This window comes from Penicillium antarcticum, assembly GCF_028974205.1.
Source record: "Penicillium antarcticum strain IBT 31339 chromosome Unknown utg000003l_segment0_segment0, whole genome shotgun sequence".
NCBI classification, from domain to species: domain Eukaryota; kingdom Fungi; phylum Ascomycota; class Eurotiomycetes; order Eurotiales; family Aspergillaceae; genus Penicillium; species Penicillium antarcticum.
Window position 1 is genome coordinate 1,704,518 of NW_026695301.1, and position 15,082 is coordinate 1,719,599.

The following is a 15,082-nucleotide window of genomic DNA, read 5'->3' on the forward strand; positions in this document are numbered from 1 at the left end:
TTTCATTTTGATTTCCATGCATACTGGCTCGCATAGCGTCATATCCATCACGCGTCTCCCTTATTCTGTTCCAAGGTCTCACGTCTCCCTTGCGCATGGCATTTCAAAATCTGGCGGCGTTTCCAATTCGACCCGAAGATACCTCTTTACATGTTGTCTGGCATTATTTTCTTTCTTATTCCCATTCTCGCACAGCTTGCCTTGCATCTTGGTTCATTGACGTGAGGTCCTCATCTGCGAGCCATCCTTTTCATTGCCCATACCATTTTCTTTTAAACCATCATGACTGTACATCTCATTCTTGCGCTGGGGATTCTTCCCTCTACTTTTTTTTGTCCCCTTGGGGGCTATTACGTTTTCGCTCATAACTAATTGTGTGCTGTCACGAGTTTCTTATCTGTTAGTAGATGGGCAGCATTCCGACACCTTCAGCCGCATCCCGGCCTTCTGAAGCATTTCAGATGCGCATCTCATCTATGATTCTGATTTATGTCTGGAGGTTTCTTCTGTTTGTGTATTTGCACTTTGCCACAACGGCACCGGCGTTCCATAATCCATCTCAGTTCATTCATTCATTTTCTCTGCAATACTTGACATTCCATATGAGAGTAGCATCCGTAAAACATCTCACATATCCTCTACCACCCCATACAACACAACACATGTCACCTCACCTCACTCATCCTTCTTAAACCCATAAGTAGCCTCCAACCTAGACATAAGATGCTCATGAGCAGTCAAAGGCCTCTTCCCTTTTTCAAGACTCCCAGCACCACCCCCAAACCCAACAACACCCTGCCCAATTCCCTCACTCGTCTCCCGATGCAATTTCACAACCTCCCCAGGAACAGGAACCAACTCGGTAGAATCAACAGGATGACAAAAGTACACCAGCGTATATCGATCCCGCGCATCATCGCCCTGCTGCTCAGCAAGCGGGAACACAACCCGATGCACAGTCGACTTCAGCAACCCATCCGTCCAATAACTCAAAAGATCCCCAATATTAACCAAGATAGGCGGGAAGGGATATTCCTCCCCGTCTTTGGTCAGGCCATTACCAGGGATAATGGGAACAGGCGCCCACGTTCTCTCTGGAGTAAAGATTTCCAGTCCTGGTTGACCGGGTCGTTGGAAGAGGAGCGTTATGCTGCCGTAATCGGAGTGTGCGCCTGCCCGCACGTCTCTGTCGTGGCTGTAGGATTTTGTCGATTCGCGCTGGAGGCTTGGGTAGAATAGGTAGCGGAGGATGCTTCCTGTTGGGCCTGTGCTTGGGTCGTGGCGGGTTGTGAAAAAGTCGGGGGTTATCTGGATTGGTGTTAGTTTTGGGGGTGGAGGGGATGGGATGGGATTAGGTTGCGCACTTCTAGGCCTAGGGCTAGCAGAGTCAGGATTCGGGTGCAGGTCTTGTTACATAGTCCGGCGAAGTCTTTGATCTCGCTTTCGTGGGGCTGAAGTGAGGGTGGAAGTGGTTGTTGGGCTTTGCCATCTTTGAAGTCGCCGAAGTTCATAGCTCTGTTTCATAGGGTTAGTGGTTTATGGATTTATTTTGATGGCTGTTGCATACTCTTTGAAGTCTCCTGTCTATTTCAAGTCTTAGCATCGTGCATGTATACTCTTCGGGGTAGGCAAGATATGACTTACCCGTTGATGCTCAGGATCCAGCGTTTCGATATGCATGCCTGACCAACCACGATTCTAGTAATCCATTGAGGTTAGCCTCTGCTTGGTTGTCATATACATGCATGCTGTATGCTATGCTGTATGCTTTATACTGAGGTATCACACATTTGGCTCAATCCGACAATTTTCCTTCTCTACTGCGGGAGAGGCAAAGAACTTCTTTGACTATATAGACAGTTAGAGACCATACTTACCAATAAGAGTAAAACTTACCAATCCAAAGCCATGATCCACATCCTCAGCGGTAAAGTCAGTGCCCTTGCTGTTGACATACAGGAAGCCATACTTGGCAGCGGCGTCCAACATGGCCTTCCCCACGGCGAAGTCGTGGGGATTGGAGATGTCAATGACAGGGAGCTCGATTGGGGTTGATTCAGCCATTTCAATGGAGTTTAGAGGGGTCATTACAGAATGGAGACTGGGGTGAATATATATAGAGGGAGGTTGGTGGGCCCGCGTATCTTCAATATAATTTGGCCAATCCAGTTGTCTCCTTCACTGGGCTCGGCTGTCTTAGTTTCCATCGCCTTTCGGAGCACAGGCGAGATCCGACCATATTTGATAACCCCAGATGTTGTGATCTTAACGTAATTGATTTTGATATACCTTCCCTTCCAGAGTGGGTTGCTGGTTATGGTACCAGTACGTTTGAAAGTGAGATATGGGACTAGCATGACTTCATGATTATGTGCTCACATAGCATGCTAAATTTAGTACATCCAAATAGTCAGTAAATAAGAAAGCATACCGTGCTCCGTACTGTAGTGGTAGAAGATGTGATACAGGCAAAAAAACAAGTCAACTCCGCCTTCCCCCCCTCGTACCTTTCCTCCAACCCCAACCACCACAGCTTTTGTCGCATTCTCAAGCTTTTGATCTGCTGTCCGGACCCCCTCGAGTATATCACTATCTATCGCCTGCCTTCCCTCTGCGCTCTGCTGTCCGGCGCCGGCCGTTCTTTTAGCGCGTGACAGCTCCAAACATGCCGAGTACCCAACCCTGAGCTCCACTGCAATCGCATCAGCTAACCTCTACTCTCAATTAGTCCGTCCCTTTGATGAATGGGCTGTGTCCCGCGCACAGTCCCTCCCCCTCTCAGCTTTAAAGGGTGCCGTTGTCGGTATCGATGCGTCGCACTACATTAATCAACACCTTATCAACCAGTCCACCCGCGAAGCCCTCCTGGGCGCACTCGGTGGCTTCCCTTTCGCCCTGAGAACCAACATCGAGAAGGAGCTACAGACTTTCAAGAACCTCGGTGTCGCCAGCATCTTTGTGTTCAATGGCCTTGATTTTGGCAAGAAGGAACAGCGCCCCCAGCCCACATCGTCGCGGTCTTTCGACCAAGCCTGGGATTTGTATGACCAACAGCAAGCCGACCAGGTTGTCGACGCCTTCAGCAGTGCTGGTATGATATCTTATTATTCGTTCCTTTTTTCCATCGGCAGCCCCGCGTTCTCCCCCATCCACTGGACCCGACGAAGCATTTCAACAGCTGCTGACCCAAAGCAACGCTCAGGAACCCCGCCCCCGGAGACTCTCTTCAAGTTCCTGCAACGGATCTTGACCCAAAATGGTGTCGAATTCATGGTCGCGCCTTACAGCGCCGCGGCTCAGGTAAGCAGACATTGTGTCATGGCCCGGATAGGAACTGACCAATGCATCCGAACAGCTATCCTACCTTGCTCGCGGTCCCAACCCTGTTGTCGATGCTGTGTACGCCCCATCTGAAGCTTTTTTGTTTGACCTTGACAAGCTGGTCACTCGCATTGATACCGACCCCGCGCAATTCTTCTGGATCACGAAACAAACCTGCCAAGAAGAGCTGGGTCGACTCACAAATGAACAGTTCCTAGATTTTTGCCTACTACTGGGATCTCCCTTCCTGCGTCATTTCCCACTTTTCGAAAACCCCGCCTTCCCCGGCAAGAGCCCCAGCGTTCGCGATGCTTTGCCAATGTTCAACCAAGCTGGCCGAAGTGCCTTGGCACTGTGCGCCCAGTTTGACGATGATCGACGCATCCAGGAAATCCAGTATGGAGATCGCTACAAGCGTGCATACATGATTGTGAAGCACCATGTGTACATGGACGTAGATGGCCGAGTCGGGCCCATGGACCCTGAGAATATTTCCTCCGATATGCACGAACTCATCGGACAGCGACTTCCTGAAGAGCTGTATTTCTACCTATCCAAAGGTATCATTAGCGCCGATGTACCAAACTTCCTCACATCTGGCGAGGTGCGCGCCTCGCTACCATTAGGCACTGAAGATACCGAGATCTTCCGCTCGCTCGTGGGTGATACTCTGACTCCCATCCGGACTCAGTATATCTGTCTGCTAGCAAACTCGCTTCACCGGTTTTACCAGACTAAAGTGATTACGATTCATCCGTGGTTTGATGATAACTCTGATCGAAAGATTAACCTCAAGGGCATTCCCTCGGTCAAGGATACCATCCAGTCTTGGAAGATTCTGGGCCAGACAGCTCCTGACAGTGTCAAGAAGCTCCAGGCTCCCCGTGGATCTTTCAAGTTTGCTGTCCAAAGCTTGAAGCAATCCGACTTTGTGTCCAAGTCTTTTGCTACTAAGGAGTCACTGGTATGTTGTCCGAATATTTGACATTGATCAATTGCTAACCAAGACCAAAGAGCCTTTCCTCCCAGGAGGACATCCTATCTAATGTAATGTGGCGTTTCTTGCAGCTACGCGGATATGTTGATGACAAACACAACCTTACTACGTGGGGTAAGAGTCTAGAGCAGTCATTGTCAGCTGTGGATCCTGCAGACAACCTCGAGGAGGCTATTTTCATTGCTTTCGAGATGCTCCGTCTGGACCTTCTCAACACTAAGCCTTGGTTCTCAGGAGTATCTGGCGGTCCCATGCGGGGATCAGAAGAGGACAAGACTTTCAACATGCTCGTTTCCCGTGTTGCATGTGTCGGAAAATTGCAACACAAGAGCATTGGATACTCTGGCCCTCTAAGCCGTCAACTTCTTTGCTACCGCTCCTTGATCTCCGAGGTGCGCTCTGCGCTCAGGAACCTGGTCGAGGTCGTATTGACTGGCATGCTCCTCGGCGGTGATGCTAACCGGGATCGTAACGACTGGACTGAGATGGCTATCAAGTACGTACTCAAACTCCCAGTGTGAGTTCGTATATTAACATACCTGTTCAGGCTTCCCTTCATTGATGATAACGACTGTGGACTTGGAATTGCGGTCCGGACTTACCTGGACGATCTTCCTTTGCAAGCAAACCCAACCTCGCCTGAGGCCCGTGCCGATGTGAAGGCAAAGGGCAAAGAATGGTTCCAGCACAGCGAGAGTTTCACTGGAAACTTGAATCTGGCTTTCAAGCTATGGGATGCAGTAAGTGCTGATGGAAGCTTCATGTTGGCCAAATACTGACATTTGATACAGGTCTACAAGGGAGCACACAATGCCGGCAAGGATTTCGCGGACGTGAAGTTCTGGGATGACGCGAACCAGTGGCTCTCAGAGAGACGATGATCTGATCCACATCAAACAGCTATAACCATCATCCGCAGGGATCTCGGGTACGGCTCGCAGCTGAGTCTCGCCAGCAATTCGCTTGAGCTCTCTGAAATGCGATATCAGCAATTCTCCAGTGTATTACTATTTAGTACCAGGCCCAAAAAACTAAGAAAATACGAGAAATCCGATACTACCCGGACATTTATATTGGCCGAGGTCGTATGTTTTTGTAGATACGAGTACGGAGATCGATGATCTGCGGGTGGAGACACCAAGTGGCCTCTTCGGTATTGTTTTGTCAGCCAAGCGTCAACTTCAACCCTTCAATTCATTGTCAACTTCTCCACAAACCCTCAATTACATACAAAATGGCACGCCTGAGCTTCCTGCTCGTTGGTGCCCTCACAGCCCTCAGCGGCTTCGCTAACGCAAGCTCCGCCGTCAAAGACCTTATCCCCAGCAATTTCGATGATGTCGTCCTGAAGTCCGGCAAGCCCGCCCTCGTGGAGTTCTTCGCTCCCTGGTGTGGCCACTGCAAGACCCTCGCTCCCGTCTACGAGGAGCTCGCCCAAACCTTTGCTTCCGTCCAGGACAAGGTCACCGTCGCCAAGGTCGACGCCGACGCTGAGCGCTCTTTGGGCAAGCGTTTCGGCGTCCAGGGTTTCCCCACGCTGAAGTGGTTCGATGGAAAGAGCGACAAGCCTGAGGAGTACAAGGGTGGTCGTGACATTGAGTCTCTGTCCGCTTTCATCACCGAGAAGACTGGCATCAAGCCTCGTGGCGCCCAGAAGGAGCCCAGCAAGGTTGAGATGCTCAACGATGCTACTTTCAAGACCACTGTTGGCGGAGACAAGGATGTTCTGGTTGCCTTCACTGCCCCATGGTGTGGACGTGAGTTATTCATTTCCCCCCATATATCCATCTTCAGATCTGGTTCGGTCCGATCTGATGTAATTGTTCATCCTCTAACTATTCCACTCAAACAGACTGCAAGACCCTCGCCCCAACCTGGGAAACCCTCGCCAACGACTTCGCCCTTGAGTCCAGCGTCGTCGTCGCAAAGGTCGACGCCGAAGCAGAGAACGCCCGCGCCCTCGCCAAGGAGCAAGGCGTGACCGGATACCCAACCATCAAGTTCTTCCCCAAAGGCTCCACCGAGCCCCAGGCCTACTCCGGCGCCCGCTCCGAGGAAGCCCTGGTCAAGTTCCTGAACGAGAAGGCCGGCACCCACCGCGCCGTTGGCGGCGGTCTCGATGCTCTCGCCGGCACCATCGCCGTCCTGGACAAGATTGTCGCCGAAGACGTCGCCGCTGGCAAGCTCGACAAGCTCGCTGCTGATGTCAAAAAGGCTGCTAAGGGTCTCCAGGACAAGTACGCCGAGTACTATGTCAAGGCTGCTGAGAAGCTGAGCAAGAACCAGGAGTATGCCGCTAAGGAGCTTACTCGTCTCCAGAAGATCCTGGCTAAGGGTGGCTCTGCCCCTGAGAAGCTTGATGACATTCTTTCGCGCAGCAACATTCTCCGTCGCTTTGTCGGCGAGGAGAAGCATGATGAACTTTAAACGATTCGATGTTATATTCGTTTTGGAATTTCTTGGCTGGAAAATTTGCTGTTAGCTTGGATTCCTATCTTATTGGATTTAGCCTGTGGAAATATTGGCTTGATGCTGTATACTGTATGAAATGAGAAATCAAGCACCAACTCAAAGCCGTTCGTTGCCTTTACAAGTACTTTCATATTACATGTTTACATTTGTATGCGCCATATTAATACATCGTAGATCCATTATTCAAAGGAGGCAGACAATTTCCTCCTGTACGAGGCAATCCTCGTTTGATTGTTGGGTATCTATGAAATTGAATCGTAAAGCATTAGAAAAGGCCGGATGATAGCCATGCTCATGCCGGTATTGAGGAAGAAAACAGAATGCAGTATGCTATAGATATGATAAAGGACCCGGATTGGAACCTGGTAAACAATACCCGCAGTGCTCGTCACTTTGCCGCCACCTAACGCCGTGCGAAACAGAAAGCTCCCGGAAGAGAGGAGTATGGACAAGTGGCGGATATGCTTATTTGGTTGGGGTTGCGGTAGCAGAGGAATCGGAGGATGCCGTCAGAGATGCCTCTAGCTCATCGAGGCGTTTGGTCATGTCGTCCACTGTATGCCGTCTGTGGTTAGTTATTGTCGCAATTGGAAGTATGGAAAGAGTGTATAGTAGAGACGTACGCTTTCCAAACATCTCGGTAGACACATTCTCGAACTTGCTTTGGAGCTGGTCTAGCAATTCGTCAACGGCTGCGGTCAGCTGGCCTTGGGCATCGGAGTTCTGGGAGGTCACTTATATTTAGTAGGCGAACATTAGATGCAATTCCCGAAGTTACATACCGGTTGAGAAAGAAGAGACTCGCCCTCTAGTGCCGGGGACAGCTTGTCTGGAGAGGGAGACTTGGGATCTTCAGCCATTGTGGACTATGTACAACCAAGACAAATTGCTTGAGAGGCAAGTAATGATGAGGCCGTTGACAGGGCGATGCAGAGCGGACTCGATAAGCCATCGGATCAATGGTATTTCCGGTATATTACTATATAGGGCCTAGTATGTTCTTATCGGCCACGCTAACCCAGTTAGGCCTGGCGCGATTTCAAAAAAATCCCGTGGACTCTGATGCGGGTTTGATACCGAGTCGTTTTCCTCTCTTGTCAATTCCTTTCACATCCCCCAAATACCATTTTCTTTTTGTTTTTTCGCAGAAAGTTACAATGGTTAAGCGCAGCAAGCTCATGCAGGCCCTCGACGCCCACAAGGGCCGAGACTACGAGGCCGAGAAGCAGAAGAAAATGATCAAGACCGCCGAGAAGAAGAAGGCCAGCAAGAAGTCTGCTGCCGCCCCTGAGGATAAGGTTCCTGAGGGGAAGGAAGAGAAGGAAGAGGCTCAGAGCTCCGAGGCTGAGGAGGACGAAGAAGAAGAAGAAGAGGAAGAGGAAATGGAAGACGAGGAAGCCGAAGAAGACATCCCCCTCTCCGACCTTGAAGAAGACGAGCGCGAGGATGTCGTCCCTCACCAACGCCTGACGATCAACAACACCGCCGCCATCAAATCCTCCCTCAAGCGCATCTCCTTCATCTCCGCCCAGACCCCATTCTCGGAGCACAATTCGCTAGTGTCGCAAGAGCCCATTGACATCGAAGACCCCAATGACGATCTGAACCGCGAGTTGGCCTTCTACAAGGTTTGCCAGGCTGCCGCTACCACTGCCCGTGGCCTGCTCAAGAAGGAGGGCATTCCCTTCACACGACCGGGCGATTACTTTGCCGAGATGGTCAAGGATGACGAGCACATGGGCAAGATCAAGAAGAAGCTGTACGAGGAGGCTGCCGGCAAAAAGGCCGCTGCCGAGGCTCGTCGCCAGCGTGATCTGAAGAAGTTCGGCAAGCAGGTCCAGAACGCCAAGCTGCAGCAGAGAGCCAAGGAGAAGCGCGAGATGTTGGAGAAGATCAATACCCTCAAGAAGAGTACGTCTCCTTTGTATGACCTACGTATCAGTTCCAATTGCTAACCAACTTCCTCACAGAGCGCAAGGCTGACAGCTCTGCTCCTACCGATGACGCCAATGACATGTTCGACGTTGCCATTGACGAGGTTGCTCAGAACGAGAAGCGTGGCAATGGTGAGGGCGGCACTCGCAGCCAGAAGCGCCAGAAGAAGGACGCCAAGTTCGGATTCGGTGGCAAGAAGCGCCATGCTAAGAGTGGTGATGCTACTTCCAGCGGTGACCTGTCCAACTTCTCTGCAAAGAAGATGAAGGGTGGCGCTAAGCGCCCCGGTAAGAGCAAGAGACACGCTGCGAAGGGTCGCAACTAAGGGCTTTTGTTGACTGCATTTGTACTTGCATCCTGTAATTATTTCTTTTTCTCTGGGTCTGGATAACCAAAAAATGGCAATTTTGATTTATTATTTCCATTCCTTGTGAAAGCAAGAATACCACGTATTGTATGCTATTCTTTGTCCTGAATTGGATTCGTTGCGTTTAATTCCCTTATCTGGCAAAGTAAAAGCTCAATCGCAAGCTATAATTCGAGACAGTCGCAGTTATTGCAAAATAGTAATACAAATAACAATTATATGTACATCATCTTTTATTCTCTTGGAGGCTCAGCCTTAGTCTATTGCTGAGCAGCTTCAGACTTGGCGACAGTGGCTCTCTTCTCTTCCCACTCTCCCAAGAACTTCTTCACCTTGGGTCCCCAGACTTCCTCGCCAGCCTCGAGGTCCTTATACTCCAGAATTTTCTCGGGATCAAGCACATAGTCACCCTGGCGGCTCCGAATCAACTCGCTCATGTAGGCAGAGCTGCCGACAGCTTTACCAAGATCGTGTGCAAGCGAGCGGACATAGAAGCCAGAAGTGACAGTCATCTTAATCTTCACAGCCGGGGTTTGGGTCTTTATCTGGTTTGTGGACGCAGCAGGAGTCTCTGTGGCAGCGGGTTCAGTAGCTGCAGGTTCAGCTGCTGCTGGCTCCGACGGCGCAGGCGCCGCCTCAGTCTCTGAAACCTTCTGCTTCTTGCTACCCTCTGCGCTTTCCTCCTTCACCTCATCAGCAGGAGGTGGCGACTTGCGCTTGGTGGACGATGAAGCTTCAGCCTCTTGGCCAGCAACCTCACCCTCAGCCGATGGAGCAGCAGGCTCCGCGGTATCCTTGTCAAGAAGCTTCTCAGCAACGATCTTCTCGTCACCAGTCATCTCCTGCTCGGGAAACTTGAACTCATGCGTGCCAGACTCATACCACTCCATAATCTCCATCTCCAAAACCTCAACGGGGCGATGCTTGATCTCAATGGGAGGCACCTTGCCCTCACGCGCATACTCATAGAGCTTCTTGCCATCAACACGCAGCGCCGAGAAAATAGGCGGCTGCTGCATAATCTTACCACGGAATTGAGCAAGCGCCTTTTCAACTGTTTCACGAGTGATATGTTCGTAAGGAGCGCGGCGAACAATTTTTCCAAGGCGGTCGTAGGTGTCCGTCTCAGCACCAAATCCAACAACGGTCTCATAGCTCTTCGTGCAGGCCAGGAAATCCTGCAGGGATTTCGTGCCCTTGCCAATGCCGGTGATGAGTACACCCGTCGCGAGCGGGTCTAGGGTTCCGCCGTGGCCAATCTTGACATCTAGGCGCTGATGGCGGCGGCGTTTGCGCTGGAATTGGCTTTCGCGATCGCGGCGTTCGCGCTCTGACTCTAGCCATGGCTGGAATGTTTTCGAGGGGTTGAAGTGCTTTTGGAGGGTGCGGATCACGTCGGCGGAGGTGACGCCTTGTGGCTTGTGGACGGCTTGGAGTGGTGTTAGATTTTTGGCTCTGTAATGGGGCTCATGTGGTATTGGATCTTACCGAAGACGCCTTCAAAAATCTTCTCGCCAGACATTGTTGTGCGGAATAGTCGGAAACCTGGTGGAAATGGCATCTGGGAGGTTGTGGTTCCAAAATGGTAAAAGAATATTTGGGTGATCTGGACCCGCCTTGGCGTATCAGAGCACCCACCAATCTATGAATGTTCTATAAGACAATTCATGTAGATGTTCTTTTTTTGCAATTATTTACCTACATGTGCGTACATGGATAATTCATGAATAATGTCTTGAGCAGTATGGGATTAATTGCGCACAACTTTCTAGTCCTAGCCATGTCGCTATCGATCTACAGACTGAAGGCTATGAAATATATATTCTTGAACATTATCAAAAACGGAGTTCTAATACCGTTATCTCATGGTTCAAAGTGTAACAACAGATAATGCATTAGCTGGGGAACTATCTCATCTCCAGTTTCCATGACAGTATTCCATTGAGAAGCTGTTCTATTTCTTAAAAAGAACCCAAATTTCTACCTTACAAGGTTTGAATAATGTCGCCTTTGCGTCTGTGATTTCAAATTAGCCTTTAGCCTAGTAAAGCCTGAATATCAAATATATATGGTAGTCAGATAGGTCTCCGCAATCAATAGGCTCTCTATGTTATGTTCGCAATGAGAGCTATATTGAATGCAAGCACCCTAGAGCCAGTATGTTTCCCTGCTTCTATTGATGCGTACATACTATCTTATCAGAAACCAAACTTAAATAATTAGTAAAAAAAACGCAGAGATACGTTGTATACCACAAGCCAGCTACACGGTAGATAATGTTCCTCTAGCTAATCTTGAAAAGGGATTGTAAGCAATCTGCAAAAAAGATCCAAAATCTGCGTTGGATAGAGCACCCTTCCCTTGCATTATGTCGCGGTGAATTTTCACATTGACGTGTTTGTCTTGAGGTATATTAAATCCAGAGGTAGGGTTCGCAAGAGAGTTTTTGTATGAGAATAACGACCACCTCGGTATACTTGTCCATTAAATTTTGGGGTAGAATTTGTCTATTTCTTGAATACAAAGTATCTCAAAAGTTCTAAGAACAAAGTTTTACAGCAATAAGGCAAAAAAGCTTCTGTTTAAGGATTTAGCGCGAGATAGTATGTGACAATTAGTTCGTAACCGGAAGTATTATAGCTTCTGTCAGAGAAAACCAGGCAACAATACCTATATGCAAGTCTATTCTGGATTCCACGGTCGCCCTTATATACTTGTTAGGTCGTTAAGAGGAGACATGGAGTGTATGGCAGATGCTGCCATGTTGCACATATAAAGGTTGAGCTCACATCAATGTAATTCCGAGCCTCAAGAGGAAGTCGTGTTTTATAGAGTTGGACTCGACCATGGTGTCCACACCTATGAACCTATATTGGACATGGCACGTGAGTATTGCCTGGCATATCAGGCAACAGGTAAGGTATGTAATAAATCGCGGTAAGTCCTGTATGAGTAATACCGCGATGACCTCGACTGTTGACAGCCTGGAGATTCCCCTCTAAGGTCTCTCTTCTCCAGCGCAGCTTTTGGGCTCTATCAATCCAACACCTCCACACCACCTCTACCTCCATGTCCCCCGCGATGCCGATTCCACCATGACGTCCCGCGAAGAAGCCGTCCTACTTCCCATCGATCCCTCCATCACCGACGAGAATGATTGGTGGGAATTCAGCCTGACCGATGTAAAGATCATGAAACCGGGGAAGATGCTCTATGCGAACCTACTGGATGCTACCGAGGAAAATCCAGTGCAAGTGATTGGAGTCCTGGAACAGGTCCCCAAGAACCAGACACATCTGGGTGTGTATTGTTTGAGTTACGAGGCGTTATATGCGTATCTACATATCAAATTGCTGACCAGTCACTTTCTCATTAGTGCGCGAGGACAACGAACTTCCGAAACGCATGATTATCGACGACGTTACGCACTATGCCTACGGTCAAACCGAAGATAAAAGCATCGAGCTTTGGGTTGCTGGTAAGGCGGGATGGTACGACATCAGTTTGCCTGCCAGAGGCTACGTGCCTACATACAATCGTATGGTCCAGGCCATTGACATGCTTTATTTCCTGGTTGATAAACATCAGCAAGGAAAGAAACAAATTAATCCTTCCTTTCGGAGTCTTTGCGAACAGGTAAGCCCACCCTCGGTACGGCGATCTTGGAGATAAATTCATGTCTAATATTCATTTGTTGGTAGTATGTTTACCACTCATATGGCGGATGTGAAGACCGTGAACAATCAGCCGAGGTTTTCTCAACACACGGTCCGTTTTTGCTTCGCTGTATGCTCCAAGGCGATGGTGATGTGGACTGGAAGATCACAAACGTCTTCGTTCACTTACGGCGCCAATTTTATGTAAGTACACACCTTATGCACGAGGTGACAGAAATACTGACATGTGCCAAGGATGAATACAAACAGCTCATGGATGAACTCTTTCCCTCATCTGATAACGAGGAGGATACATCTATGGACGAACCGGAACTGTCCACCCCACGGCACCAGCCAGCTGCCATCTCGAAGTCACAAGCTGATGCCATTTATCAATTACTCAAGGACCTTAGAGAAGAAGGTCATTTGGCAAAACGTCGACTGCATCTCGACCTTCTAGCAGAACGCCTGGCTTCACGATTTCCGTTCAGCACCGACGACGCTGAAAAGATCATCGCTATCAGAGCACCCGCTGTCCTAGAAATGATGGAAGAAGAAGACACGCCCGGCTTCAGATGGTCTCGCTATGTCATCCACCGCGAACTCACAAACGCAGCCACGAAATCTGCCCCTCTACCACGAGAACTCTTAACACCTCTGAACTCGCTGGAAGAATCCAGCGATGACGAACGCTACGGCCGAACCCAGAAATCCGTGCTACGTCCCAAAATCAACTCAATCTCTAACAAAGTCACCGGCAAGCGGAACCGCAACGTCTCCACAAACCAACAAACTGTCGAATCCAACGACGAAGATGATGGAGATGATATGGATGAAGATACAATCGAAACACCCAGCAAAACTCGTGGTCATGAATTGATCAGGGATCCCTTTTCCGCCTCAAGACCTCGAACCCGGTCATTCCTATCCGCCTCCAGCGGTCTCGGTTCCAGCTCTCTTATGAAGAGCCTATTCAAAGACAACATCCCGAAATCATCCACAGCCACCTCAACACTTACCGCCAAGTCCACACCAAAGCCAGAACCAATCTCAGTCCCAATACCTACCCCGGAGTCCTCACAATTGCTCGATGCATCCGGCGACGAGTCGGAATCTGATACATGGGTTTGCCGCATGCCGGGATGCGAGAAAGTGATCACAAACAACAACAGAGAAGAACGCAAGAAGATCATCGGCGATCATGCCGGCGACCATGAATGGGAAACGCAGATGAAGGTTGAACTAATGGAAACGGAGAGACGAATGCATTCCGCTTTCGCTGTTACCAATCTCATGCAATATGTTGTCGATCAGCATGTTCAGCAGATGCGAACCGCATTTCCTGAGATGTATTCTGCGCCTCAGCACGGTGGCCAAGAAAACGGGCTGGATGGGACTCTAGACGCGCCCTCCAGAAATGGAGATTCTACGCCTGAAAGTCAAGATTCAGAGGATGAGGAGATTGCAGATCTTGTGAATGGCAATTCTTGACTTAATAATTTCTCTTGACTGAATCTATGATTGTTATGTGTCACGAAGCCCATCGGAGGCATGGGATTATGATTTCACAAAGATGGAGGGAATGTCATATCTCATATCGGACTATCACCGGAGAAACGAAGACATCTCTGTTATCTCTCACACACCTAGACAAGCAACTCCTCTCGACCACCACCTACCACCAAATCTTACCACCTCAACCACAGACACAACCCCTCCAACATCCTTCCCTCTTCCCAGAAACGGTAGACCAAACGCGTCAGGATCTAGAACAGAAATGGACAGGTAGACGGCGTTCTACAGACCAACAGTCAATTTCGCTAGCAATGGACATGAACAGGGGACAAGCTTGACACAAAGCAGTGCTGAGTATTGCTCTTTGCTACAGAAATCTGGTTACTAGCTGTCTATACTTTGCTGGTGATTGAATACCAGAATGGGAATCGATTTCCCTCCCTTTTTCTCTCTCTTTTTCTTTTCTACATACCCCCTCTGGTAGATACAAGTTTAAAATTGTGCGCTCTTCGTTTGTGGTTGATTCTTTGTAGCGTACGTAGTGTAATCGTTTTCATCTTTATTATCATTGTGGAATGGCTTGGGGTCATCATGCAAATCGGATAAAAATGTGCAGGCGAAAGGACTTGAGACCTCTTTTTATACACTACAATCCTCAAGCTGATGGGCTAAGATCAAACATTCACAAATAAGCTATGCACGATGTTCACAATTAAAAGAAAAAGATAATCAGACGAATGCGCACCATGAAAGCTCAGGTGAAAATCGCAATTGAACATTGAGTAAATGATGAAAAGTCTAGATGTAGATAGATAAAGA

At 49.1% G+C, this 15,082-nt stretch overlaps 7 protein-coding genes across 7 annotated transcripts; 4 read left to right on the top strand and 3 right to left on the bottom strand.

The window, feature by feature from the left end:
* Window positions 1–675: 675 nt before the first annotated feature.
* On the bottom strand, window positions 676–2,064 carry N7508_003343 (uncharacterized protein; the record flags this gene model as incomplete). Its single annotated transcript, XM_058461409.1, has 6 exons — window positions 676–1,308; window positions 1,365–1,515; window positions 1,568–1,584; window positions 1,645–1,698; window positions 1,789–1,848; window positions 1,897–2,064. The coding sequence occupies 6 exons, from the start codon at window positions 2,062–2,064 to the stop codon at window positions 676–678; spliced, it is 1,083 nt and encodes a 360-aa protein (XP_058321986.1).
* A 601-nt stretch (window positions 2,065–2,665) lies between these two features.
* On the top strand, window positions 2,666–5,199 carry N7508_003344 (MKT1 family protein; the record flags this gene model as incomplete). Its single annotated transcript, XM_058461410.1, has 6 exons — window positions 2,666–2,672; window positions 2,729–3,300; window positions 3,356–4,285; window positions 4,336–4,814; window positions 4,866–5,058; window positions 5,110–5,199. 6 exons carry the CDS (start codon window positions 2,666–2,668, stop codon window positions 5,197–5,199), a joined length of 2,271 nt encoding a protein of 756 aa, XP_058321987.1.
* A 353-nt stretch (window positions 5,200–5,552) lies between these two features.
* N7508_003345 (protein disulfide isomerase family protein) lies at window positions 5,553–6,745 on the top strand (the record flags this gene model as incomplete). Its single annotated transcript, XM_058461411.1, has 2 exons — window positions 5,553–6,075; window positions 6,171–6,745. The coding sequence occupies 2 exons, from the start codon at window positions 5,553–5,555 to the stop codon at window positions 6,743–6,745; spliced, it is 1,098 nt and encodes a 365-aa protein (XP_058321988.1).
* Window positions 6,746–7,255: 510 nt separating this feature from the next.
* On the bottom strand, window positions 7,256–7,656 carry N7508_003346 (heat shock factor-binding 1 family protein; the record flags this gene model as incomplete). The annotated part of the gene is made up of 3 exons (XM_058461412.1): window positions 7,256–7,344; window positions 7,414–7,513; window positions 7,573–7,656. Coding segments are annotated over 3 exons (273 nt in total), but the record flags the coding sequence as incomplete, so codon positions are not given.
* A 291-nt stretch (window positions 7,657–7,947) lies between these two features.
* Window positions 7,948–9,050, top strand: N7508_003347 (EBP2 family rRNA-processing protein; the record flags this gene model as incomplete). The annotated part of the gene is made up of 2 exons (XM_058461413.1): window positions 7,948–8,701; window positions 8,761–9,050. 2 exons carry the CDS (start codon window positions 7,948–7,950, stop codon window positions 9,048–9,050), a joined length of 1,044 nt encoding a protein of 347 aa, XP_058321990.1.
* A 302-nt stretch (window positions 9,051–9,352) lies between these two features.
* On the bottom strand, window positions 9,353–10,614 carry N7508_003348 (pseudouridine synthase PUS4; the record flags this gene model as incomplete). The annotated part of the gene is made up of 2 exons (XM_058461414.1): window positions 9,353–10,521; window positions 10,581–10,614. 2 exons carry the CDS (start codon window positions 10,612–10,614, stop codon window positions 9,353–9,355), a joined length of 1,203 nt encoding a protein of 400 aa, XP_058321991.1.
* Window positions 10,615–12,187: 1,573 nt separating this feature from the next.
* Window positions 12,188–14,239, top strand: N7508_003349 (uncharacterized protein; the record flags this gene model as incomplete). Its single annotated transcript, XM_058461415.1, has 3 exons — window positions 12,188–12,392; window positions 12,469–12,728; window positions 12,794–14,239. 3 exons carry the CDS (start codon window positions 12,188–12,190, stop codon window positions 14,237–14,239), a joined length of 1,911 nt encoding a protein of 636 aa, XP_058321992.1.
* Between the last annotated feature and the right edge of the window lie 843 nt (window positions 14,240–15,082).